We start from the raw sequence: 12,043 nt of genomic DNA, 5'->3' as shown, positions 1-12,043 counted from the left end.
TCACTCGACACCTGTCACAACCTTTGGTGGATGAGATAAGCAGAGAACTTAGTCACTGTAAGAGAAGAGGAACAGAATATGCCTGCAAGAAGAGGGACAGAGCAAGAAGAATTGAGCTTCTGCTGGGCCAGCTGGCATAGGAGAATTCCTTTGCTGCAGGTTGCTTTCTGGAGTGCTGTAGTTGGGATTTCATCACTGTACTGAAGATAGTTGGGAGAAAGTTTCTCTCTTTGCTTTTTGAGTAGTCATGCTGCAGCAAATTTTGCGTGATATGTATATCGACCCTGAGCTCCTGGCAGAGCTGAATGAAGAGCAAAAGCAAATCTTGTTCTACAAGATGAGAGAAGAACAGCTGAGGCGCTGGAAGGAGAGGGAAGAAAAAGCACGAATGGAGGAGGCTATGCTGACAAAAACAGCAAGGCGCAAACAAAGTAAGCTTGTAACCTCCTCCTATGCTTGCTCTGGAGCTGGGGGAGATGGGCATGCAACTGGCTGTGATACAGCATTTCTGAAAGAGATTACAAGGAAGCTTGCCAGCTGTCCCCATAGGCAAAACAGGCTTGGGCAGCAAAAACACTGTTCCTGCTCTTTATGTCTCAAGTCTGGTTCTTTCTCCAGGGAATAGTTTAGTGTGGGAGCAAAGGGAATCATTTCAAAGTGTCTCAGACAGAAATCACTGCTCCCATTTTATCAGTGGTAACTGGAGATTACCAGGTCTCCCGCTACTGGGGCTTTTTTCTTTGCTTGCCATCCCTTTTCTTGCTCCTCAGCTGAGCAAAAGGCAGGCTTATCTATGCTGTTGAGGTTTCTTAACTTGCCACTAATTGTTTATATGATAATAGATTCATGAATGTGGAGTTGCTTGGGAAGGGTCGACTGTGAATAAGATGTTACGTAAGAACAGCCACATCACACGAGTCTAAATGTTCAGCTATACAGTCTCAAATAGGTGGTTGGAAATAGGATAAAAACAGAAAACACACACACACACACACAAAAAACAACAAAGCAACAACAACAAAAAAACCCCACAAAGATGAGTTTATGTGGAGTATGTAGTTCAGCTGCAGAGCTCCATCCTCAGACTATTATGAGTGCTGAATGTGTGTTGGCTTAAAGAGTAAGTGAAGTCATGGGAAAAAAAAAAAAAATAGATTTTTCTACTTGGTCGTTACCGAGTATTTGATGTTGGGTTCAAGTGGTTTAGAATAAATAGAAGTATTTCCTTGTTGTCTCTTTTGGGCCAGTGGCTTCCAACTCTTTCTTCATCAAGAGGATGAAGTTGTCAGACTGATGCATGATAGAAAACAATTTCCTCATGAAAATGTAGTTGCAACCATTCCTCACTCAGGGAGGAGATGTCACAGAGATTTGTCAAACATTCCCTGTGAAATGCTGAACATCTTATCCAATCTTTAAATCAATTCAAGTCTGAACATTCAAAATTACTAATGATCCTAGGTAGCTCATTACAGCTGCAGTCTCTGTGTCAAGTGTTGTTCCTGTTAACTCATACCTACAGTAGAAGGCTTTGCTTTGAGCACCTGAAAGCAGATAACTTATTGGATTCCGTTGTCAGACTTCTTAACAAGTTTAGGGCAGCTGAGCCTTACAAAGTACCAAGTATATCCAAGCAGATAGATACTTGGCAATTCAAACTCTATGACTACAGAAATGTGTTTCAAAGCAAAAGTAGTTTTCAAGGCTCACTTGAAGCTAGGGCCTCTATAAAATGACTCTAGGGTAGGTAAGAATGGTAGCCTTGAAGTAAGGGAGGAACATTAAAGACAGCCTATTTAGCAATAGTGACTTTAAAGTGTCCCCTCACAGATGACAAAGTAGAAGTTGGGAAACCAATTTCTGTTTAATTTCTGTTTTCTTCATCTTAGTCTTCTTACAGTGAATATCTCCCCTCTAAAAAGAATGGCATCAGGATTGCTTCTCTCATACAGCACAATAACTTTGTTCATCCAGATTGATTTGTAGCTGAAAAAAAAAATGTTAAAAATGACTTTCAGATCCTTAAACCTAAACAGCCCTTTATCTTCGGGATAATCTGCATTATGCTCATTCTTTGGGAAAGACAGATGCAGCAAAATCTAGCTGCAAAAATATTTATGTGATGATTTGTCACATTGTTGACATCTAAATTTCCATATATAAACCATGAATTAAACCTGTTCAGCTTCCTACTACAGGAGATTATTTTCTGGGTAATTAATTTTCTGATTTATAAAGAATTAGAAGAGGAGAGGAGCAACAGAGTAACTTGTGGATTGTATTTGTACTGACAAAAAGGTTCACATTCACATAGAGTAAAATGTCACATCAGCACCTTTCTATTTCACATTTTACAAAGGCTGCTCTGAAAGTAATGCCTCCTATTTTACTTGGTTGTCCCACAGTGTCAGAGGCAGGCGCTCGCGGCTTGACAGTAGAGGTTGAACCTTCCCACCGATAACCATTACATGTTGTTGCCATGTGACAGATAGCAGCAGAGGGGCAGTCTGATGGAGTGGTGTCTGACATGGAAGGGCATAAGTAGCATGGTTGTGTCATTGAATTCCTCTGTGTGGAAAATAATTGCAGCTGACAACATTAATTGTCACCTGCTGGGTACTTATGGAGACCTAACAGTGGATGTGAGAGCAGTGAGGCAGTTGGTCGTGTGTTTTGGCTTTGTTGCAGTGATGTGAAAGACAAGCCACATTTTGTACACAGCTGTCACACCACCAAATGAAGAGCGTCTTGATCAGCTCATCTGTGTGATTTGATAGATTATAACAAGGGAACTATGGATGGAGCAGATTATTGGCTTCCAAGCATTGGAAACTTTGGTGACAGTACTCACACAGGAGGAGAAAGAACAGCATATAATATTTGTGAGGACCTGTTGAACAAATATGAGTTTGCAGATGATAGTTGCCTGAATTATTTCATTAGAATTGTTGAGACGTGGTGTTACTACTATAAGCCAGTGCCAAAACAGCAGGCAACATGGATTCCTGCTGAAGAATAAATTCAAGCCATAGCCCTCCATGTGTATCTTTTGGGATAGAAAAGGGGTAATTCCTCTGGATTTCCTGAAATCCAGACAATCCATTAACTCTGACTGCTACACCGTAACCCTGACTAAGCTTAAAGGCTTGAACTTCCACAATGTGGCAAGAATAGAAGACAACCTTTTTCTTGCCACATGATAATGGAAATCTTGGCTGAACTGTGCTAACCTGCCTTCTGACTTCCATCTGTCTGGGCTGATGGAAGATGGGCTGCATAGGCAATCTTTTCTTAGCAACAAGGCCATAACAACAGCTGTGAAACAGCGGATCACTTCCACTGGGGCGGATTTTTACAAGTGTGACATGCAGGCTCTTGTTCACTGCTGATAACAATGTATAACTAGTGATTGTGGCTGTTGAAAAATAGTGTTTTTTAGCTGAGAATGTGCTCTCTCAAATAGCGTTATTCTGCTCTGTGTATCTGTTGCAGTTTCCATGGAAATGAATAGGAGGCATTACTTTTGGAGTGACCTATGTACCTTCTTTAATGAACAATTTGCGTCATCCTTTTGGTTTGACTGAAGATGAAAGCATACCACAACCAACAGAACTGTACAGGAGAACTGATCTTACAGAAGGTTTTGGGAGAGATCTATTGGAATTAATGGTTGAGGAAGTCAGGCATTTGATTCCACTGGAAACTTACTGTAGCTTTCATGATCTAATGCTTTAATCTAATGATTCTTCTGCTTTTCTCATAGATAGAACAGTTACTTGTGAAAACCTTACTCTGCCTCTTGGGGGAGGAATAGGGTGAGATAGTGTAAAAAGGTGATAATAAGAATTCAGAAAGTGCTTGGGTTTCAGCTGTAGTCCTGTGCAACAACTGGGCACAATTTTCCTCCAGTTCAAGAGCTCACTTTTTATTTCTCTGCGTGCAAAACCAATAGCAAATCAAAAGGGGTAGATTGCTCAACATTTTGCAGTGATGATGAGTGCAATTTTGATTTTTCTGCATTGCCTCAAGATCTCTTCCAGGAAGATCTGCTCTGTGATGTTCCCAGGCATGGAGGTGAGGCTCACAGCCCTGTAGTTCCCTGGGTTTTCCTTCCTTTTTTTCTGAAATGGAAGTGATGGTACCAGGGACTTCATGTGACAGCCGTAACTTTTCAAATATGATGGAAGTTGGCTTGGCAACAACGTCAGCAGGAAATCTGTGAAAATGAGAGGGTTGATGTCAGGCGAAGAGTGGTTACACAAACCTAAGAAGGTTTCTGCTCTCTAAGAGCAGGACTCGGAACTTGTTGGAGAAGAGCTTACAGGAGATTGCCTTGTTTGCTGCAGGCTGCTGGAGCCACTCCACTCTGGTATACCTGGGTGTCATCATTCCACTTCTGTGGAAGTCCTGATTTGAAGCAAAGCGAGCTGTGCTGTGTAACTGATTTGATGTACTAAGCAAGAGACGTTGTCATGTAGAAATCATAAGCTCGGAGTTGGGGAAGAAAAAACCGGCACCTCAAATAAAGATTATCTTTCTTTTTGATTTAAAATCATCCACAGGCTTGGGGAAATGCTGCTCAGTGTGATAACTTTTCAATTCTTATGGAAACTACCTAGCAAAGACCCAATGTGTACAGTGATTTTTTTATAGGGATATTGAAGAGCAGTCTTAAATGTCCCGTTAAATGTTGAGATGCTTGATGTAAATTGCTGAGAGAGTTTATAGCGTTCTGCATGAAATCAGTCTCAGTCTTTATGTCTGCAGAAACTAATATCACCCTTTCTCAGTAACAGCTAAATCATACCTGTTTTTATGTTTGAGTTGGTTGGGTCAAGTGTCTTGAGAAAAGGTTGCAATTGAGATTTATATCAGACTGAGCCAAGATAGTATTTTGTTTTGAAGGGTGAATGAAGTGTTTCCAGGGTCTTCAACAGCTTAAAATTCCTCTCTTTTAAAAATCTAAATCAGCGTATAAAAGGGAGTAATATGAAGGCATCGTTTCTTTGGAATGAAATATTTCATTTCATTCCTACAGCATAGGAAGTTCTGCACGAATGTGCGGAAGAACTTCTTTACAGTGAGGGTGATGGAGCACTGGAACAGGCTGCCCAGGGAGGTGGTGGAGTCTCCTTCTCTGGAGATATTCAAGACCCACCTGGATGCCTACCTCTGTGACGTGATGTAGGAAGCCTGCTTTGGCAGAGGGGTTGGACTCAATGATCTCTAGAGTTCCCTTCCAACCCCTACAGTTCTGTGATTCTGTGATTTCCTTTAGCTGATAGTCAACTGTTCTGATGCTTTTACTGTTTCTACCAAGCCTGTGTTTGTACTTTTCCTAGAACATACTGGTAGAAGATGAGCACTGCTTTCGGGTTCTCCCAAAACAACGGTATTTAATGAATTTATTTGAAGTTACAGGAATTATTTTGAAGCTTTTATTCTGACTGACGGCTTGTACCAAAAGAGCTTGAAAAAGGAATAGAGTTCTTGAAATTTAGAGGTTATCCTCTATTTGTAAATGATTCCTTTGCTGATCTTTCAGGGATATTTCTTCATTGTAATGAAACAGGTTGCCTTTTCTCATTGGACTAATACTACTAAGGTAAGCCTCTTCAAAAATTCAGGATCCCTTTGGGATGTTCCCAGCGGACTGACGGGCAGCTCTGCAGTTTGCAATGAAGTGCATTTATGTGATTAGGCAGGAGCCCTTTAACCAGTATAGTGGAGTTGGGACTAAGCAAAGAACGCTGCCAGTTTGGATTTTGTCTCGTGTGCTATCCAAAGCTGTCAGAATACCTAAAATGAGATTTCAAAGCCTATTGAGCTCTAGGAAGCTGAAGAGGAGCCATGTGGGATGTAAGACAATGCTGGACTGCTGCTTCTTATGCTGACATTTACTCATTGTGAACCGCAGCTCAGGAAGTTCAGACAGGAGCTATTTGTAAACTCTGTTATTTACCTGTCCTTAACAAGCGTAGCTGGGAGAAAATTAGGTAGGTTTATCACAGCATGGCTAGAAAATAATTTCTCTATCTAAATGACATTTGTGTTGGAAAATCATTGGAGAATAGATGAAGCAATTTGAAAGCAGGTATTTCAAATGTCACAAATGGGTAGTTAGAGGATAGATCACTGTTGCAGGTGAAGACCAGCAAGTTTATGTTTCAGTGTGCGCATTTAAAGGTGCATGGATGTACACAGTGACATTCCTCTACATTTCTGAATTCAGAAATGTATTCAGAAATACATCATTCAGAAGTATTCAGAATACATTCAGAAATGTATTGCTCATTTATAGTAAATCTTCTCCACGTCGTGTTAATGCTTAGCTAAGGCTTGGCTAACACTACAGAGGCATGCTCCCAGCAGCGTTTGTGTTCTTGTTCCCTGGATCACTGGATATAGGTCTAACCAAAACTATCAAACTGCAGTATTTCCAAAGTTTCTGGTTGTATGTGCTCTTGAATTCTGTCAAGTCTTGTATTTGTTTTCAATTTAGAGAGGACTGAAAATCTAATGAAAACATTTGAATATTTTTATTTTTTTGATTAGGGATCTGAGCCAAGTAATTTGAAATTGTTGGAAAAGCTTTGATGTAGCATTCACAACGTGTATAGCAGCCTGTGATGCAATGCAGTTTTGTTAGTATTAGATACCTTGGGGCAGAACTCAGCTGCTCAGGGTTCATGCCGAGTGTGGCTGTGTGCTGAGCTATGCTTAAACAATGGCTTCTAAACGTTTTCTTTTCTCAAGCTGGGGCTAGAAACATCTCTGGTCTCCATGTGACCCAGATGTATATGAGATGGAACAAATCCAGGGGGACTTCTCTGCCCTTCTTGGATTAGCCCTTAAGTCTGTACTATTTAGTCTCATCCTCTGCCCTGCAGCTGACTTCCCTATTTTGCAGAAAACATAAGAGCAGAATGTTGCTGGCTACCTAGGTCTTATATCAACCAAGGTTTCTCTTGCATGTGTGTTCCGAGAGGCTACTGGGTTAATTGAGTCACTGGCAGGGAGACAATTGCTGTGTTCCTTTGCTGCACGGTGCTGCTGAGCCTACTGGGACACAGTGGTGGTAGACAGGCTTTCTTGTATGCAGTTGTGCTCTGGTAATGATACGAGGTTGTGGCTGGTTGCAAGCTCATGAATACTTGATATGGAAATAAAACAGCACTGCAGCCAAGGGGAGAGTGAGGTTTGCCCAAAATAGTTCTGTTTTCTTGCTATTTGTCCCCATTTTCAATAGAAGCATTGGGTTTTGAAGGCAGGATTTGGAAACGATAGGAAAACTTGATGCATTCAAGAGAGCGATGGGTTTAGTCAGACACTGCTGATGGTTCATTAACCTTCCAATGCACTCCTGCACTATGATGATGGAAAATCTCACTGCAGTGGGATACCAATGACTTTCCATCAGCCCTTGAAGTAGCCATGCAGACGTGCTTTCATTTATTCTGTAGTAGCAGGTAAACTCGGATGCTTTGTGATAGCTCTTAGTGAGAAACAAGCCTTGCATATACCTTTTACTGTGTATAAAAGATAACTGGGATTGGGAATCAGCAACTATAGTGCTTTTTTCTTTCTTCTTAATGAATGAAAAGTAAATGAATGCTAATGAGGCAAATGAATTCATAAGCTTTCTCTCTGATCTGGCTTGAGCTTGCCACTAAACTGTAGTTTGTAGAGTTACAGCAACATCTGAATGAATAAGCTCTGAAGGTTAATTCCCAGTTGAAAGTGGGCAAAACATAAAGCATTAGCGTGCTTTGCCCAAGGAGCCAAGAAAGTATTTGGAGCATACTGGATAGAAAATCAAGCGCTATCTTGTTTTTGATTTATTTTTTTTCCTCTTTTTTGTTTGAATATTGAAAGCCTTGAAAATGTACCATCTGATATTGCAAACCCACTTACCTTTGAGTGTTATGTATGGATATTTTTGCCACATTTGTTAATTACCGGAGTCTTATTTGGGTGACTGTTTCTTTGCTTAATGTTTGCTCTCTTGCAGTCACTCTTCCTTTATTTAATCCTGCAGGGGTATATTGCAGCATAATTATTTCCATGGCAACAGGCTTTAATTCCATAAACATAAGATTGGGTTTGTTATATGATCAGAAAACAGCTGGAGAGCCATGAAGGCTCATTTTTCAGCACTGCTGAGATCCTGCAACACTTGCTGTTGTATTAATGTAAACCAGCTGAATTTTCTTCATACCCCTCCAAACCCTCCTTCAAATAGGAAGGCACTCACAACACAGTGTTGGAGTTGGATAGTGTATAAAGTGAAATGCCTGGGAGCTGCTTGAGAATTTTAGAATTGTTCCCCACTTTGTTCTTGTCTCAAGGATTAGTTGGGAGAAACGTAACTCTTGGAAGGTATTCTTGGAAGAGGTGGGTTTATGGTCCTATGACTGCTAGCAGGAGCAGACCACATAATTAATTGTAGTAGATCTGCAGTTTATTGCAGGATTATGCTACTTGCATTGCTTTCATCATTACTACCTGTAGTGCAAGTGCTAATTCAGGGCCTGAAGAATTGATGGAGCACCTGGTGGCAAAGCAGAGACAAACCAGGGGAGCTCAGGTGCATGCAATGCAGCTGAGTGATGGGAAGGGCTGGAGCCAGGATCCACCCCTTCCCAAACCTCATGTAAGGGTTGGTGGTGGAGGTGAGGGTATTTTGCTGAAGATCCTTACCTACCTGAGGCCTTCTGAAAGTAAGCAGCTTATTCCCTTTGTTTCTGTGCCCATAGCTGTTGTGTTTGAGCAAATCCTTGCTTGCTGCAGCTTGGGACCTTGCTGCTCTGCTGTCATTGCTGTGCTTTCCATTGTGCTACACCACCTAATCATTCTATATGTATTTTTATGGATCTACAGAAGTTAGTATTCAGGAAAGTATGTTCTGTTGTTTCAAAAGTCTTTCAGAAGCATTCACAGAAATGCAGACTGCATTTTCTCCTTAAAAAGAAGGGCAATGGTGAGATACTATTTTGAAGAAGGTATTCATAAGGTGCTTACTGTGGGTAAGCTCAACTAACTGGTAGCCTAGCTTCCTCATCCTTTATCTTCATCACTGTGTTTCTAGTGTATGTCTGGTAGTTCCTGAAACTCTGAGCATGACCTCATGGACTCTGCTGACAATGAATGTGCAAGTCTCTACCTTAACAATGTACAAATGGTGTTTTTCAGAAAGCCAAGGCTAAAATCTTACATAAAACACATCGTGCTTGGAGTAGAGCGTGACACGTATCTGCGTTCCCAAAGAACAGCAGCAAAAGTACCCCCACAAGCTGTATTTATCTCTGATTGGTAAAAACAAATCAGACTGATCAGCTGGATGATAGCAGTGAATGTGCATGCAGCCTATTTCAAATGCAGAATAAGTTTCAGGAGCTTTCTTCTAGCGCAGAGTGAGAGATGGAATACTTTTAAAGAGAGGGTCAAAAGATATTTATCTGGCTACAAAGCTTTTCAGCTAGTGAGGAAATCAAGAAATTTGTTATTGCAGAGATCTGTAGCTTCCAAGTGGGAGCACTGTGGTGGGAAGCCAAACCAATGAACAAGGCTGTTCATTGAAATAGTAGGCTGTTTTGAGGAAGTGACTTTTTAGTAGACTTTGAAAGCCCTTCTGTGCTTCTGAAATTATAAATCAGTGATCTTTCAATTTCCTCAATTTGCACTTGACAGAGCTTGTAATATTCCCTGTGCTACAGAGGCAAGGGGGATTGCTGGTGCCTCTTGTTTTGCAGGGCTGAGTGGGCAGGTGTGTGAAGTAACAGCACAGCTGGGAGGCCTGACACCAAATCGAGCCTCTAATGGGCCTTCAAGCTCTTCCCCTGAAAACCCTAGAGATGGATCACAAATAGGAATTGTCAGGGGTGTTGTAGCTGTTAAAACAGTAATGAATGAGCTCAGAGGGTGGAACTGACTCCAACAATATCCTGTTTGCTCTGATTATTACTATTTTTAAAGCCCTTTAATTGCAAGTGTGTTTTAAAATGAAGCTAGATAAAACCTAACTCATGAAAAAAAAAAACAACAAAAAACTGCTCCTCCATCCTGATCAGCAGAGGCAAAGAAAGATAGAGATTTGCACAATTCTATTTGCTTTAAGCCTCAATCACAGCATGGAAGCCTGAACTAACGCAGCTGAAGCCTGATTTAGAATAAGCATTGCCTGCAGCGGAATCCCCCTCCCAGGCCCCTTCCCTTCATGGCTTTCACTTTTATCTAATGTGGTTGCTGATGTTCATGTTCTCTGGCAGTGTTCAGCCAAGGCAGTAACGATATGCTGTATACTCTGAGGGTTTCCTAAGGAAGGGGCCATGGCAGCAACAGTATGCTGTGTACACTGCGGGTTTCCTAAGGGAGGCTCAAAGAGCATCCTGTTGTGATGCACAGCCCGTGGTTGAGCTCCAGTATTTGAGACTGGTGGTACTGCTGGTAGAGACTTAGCAGTTCTTGCAGTTCAGATGCCTGAGCTGCTCTGTAGGATGTTGTTTTATACTTACGTAGTCTTTATGCAGTTAACTGAATAAATAAAAATAAACATGATTTGGTGTCAGTTTCAGATTGTGTGTGCATTTGTGTTTATAAGTGCAGTTTTATGTTGACGTTGTTTCAAGTCATAGGTCTAAAGAAAGTTTTCATTATTTACTCTTTGTGCTATGAATTTAGCATACTTGATGTTGTATTTGCCTGGTATAAGTGGCAGAAACCTACTTATTGATCTTAAAGCAGTGTAGATGTGTTCCCGATAAGGTAATTCTTGATTCTAAAATGCTCATTTTTCTGACTTTCTCATCTGGATAATTTTGATGTCCAGTAATTCCTAAGGGTAACTATTCACAGCCTGCCACAGTCTCTGCAGGAAAAGGTATTTTTGCAATCGAGCACCAGGCTGGGGCTCAAGAGATTTGATTTTGTTTCCTGATTTTGTATTAGGTTTTGTTCCTGGGCTCAGATGTCTCTGTTTCTGAAGAAGAAAAATGAGATTCCCTGGCTGCTTTCTCACTTAGACTTAAAATTTATTTAGTTAGAAACTGTCTTTCCCTTTTAGACTTATTCAAGTTTCTTTTTTTTTTTTTTTCCAAATTTTTTCATTTAGAAATAAATTATATGAATAGGGTATATAGATCCTGAAAAATGTAATACTTTAGAAGTGTCTTAAAGTAGGAATTTATTATAATGAGTCCTCAATGGTAGTAATTCTGCACTAGTAAGGCAGGCAACGCTGGTTTCTTAGAAATACTGAGGAAAAAGAGTTTTCTGTGCTCTCAGCTGATATATTGCAATTGGTTCTACAGTTTGAAAATGCAAGCTCAGTATTGTTGGCCCAAAATGCCTGACGGTGACCACTGTGAACTTGGTCTTGAGGCTGCAAATGCCTCTTGTATGGCAGGAATTCTATTTTCACCATGTCAGATCTTCTCCCTGAGTTATTGCTTTTCCTGACCATTCATCATTTTTTGGATGTTACTCTGTGCTGAGGAAGTGCAAGGTTTTATGATCAGGTTGTGCAGTAAAGCCAATCTCCAACTTTATGGGGCAATGCAGCTCAAGTAGATTTGAGGTAAGATTTGCATGGGAGTAATTGCTTGAAGTAAAATGGAGGATAGTTGGATTGATAAGTTTTTCTCACGTTCTTAAGGTGATATTTTCTAGTATGTGCTTAAATTCAAACATTTTAAGATTTTATGTGTAGAAATCTATCTGTTTAATGCTAGAACTTCAAGTTGCAGGATTGTTTGATAGCTCTGTTATTTTTCAACTTGGGCTATGTCTGTTTAGATAGCAGTATAAAGTACTATAGTATAGTATTTAACCTACCATATGTTGCACTGATGTTTTTCAAAATGCCTTGTACATCTATTGTCTGTAGATTTACAAGAGAGATCTATTGTTTTAAAGGAAGAAAGAGAAGAATATCTCAGTAGGTGTCTACAAAGCAATTATTTGTTTTAAGTGGCTCGGTAATTATGGTCTGAGAAACCTATTGGGATCTTAGAATCACAGAGTAATTTGGGTTTGAAGGGACCTT

At 40.5% G+C, this 12,043-nt stretch overlaps 1 protein-coding gene across 1 annotated transcript in view; it reads left to right on the top strand.

Annotated features, from left to right (window-relative positions):
• The first annotated feature begins 247 nt into the window (after positions 1-247).
• SH2D4B (SH2 domain containing 4B) overlaps positions 248-12,043 on the top strand; it is a 64,874-nt gene continuing 53,078 nt past the window's right edge. The window contains exon 1 of the mRNA XM_015866115.3: positions 248-431. Coding sequence (XP_015721601.2) covers positions 248-431 — 184 coding nt within the window. The remainder of the gene's footprint in view (positions 432-12,043) is intronic.

Source organism: Coturnix japonica, chromosome 8 (assembly GCF_054131305.1).
Source record: "Coturnix japonica strain WE chromosome 8, WE-NBRP24, whole genome shotgun sequence".
Classification (NCBI taxonomy): Eukaryota; Metazoa; Chordata; class Aves; order Galliformes; family Phasianidae; genus Coturnix; species Coturnix japonica.
Note: the sequence above shows the minus strand (reverse complement) of the source record. Positions and strands in the feature narration are given on the sequence as shown.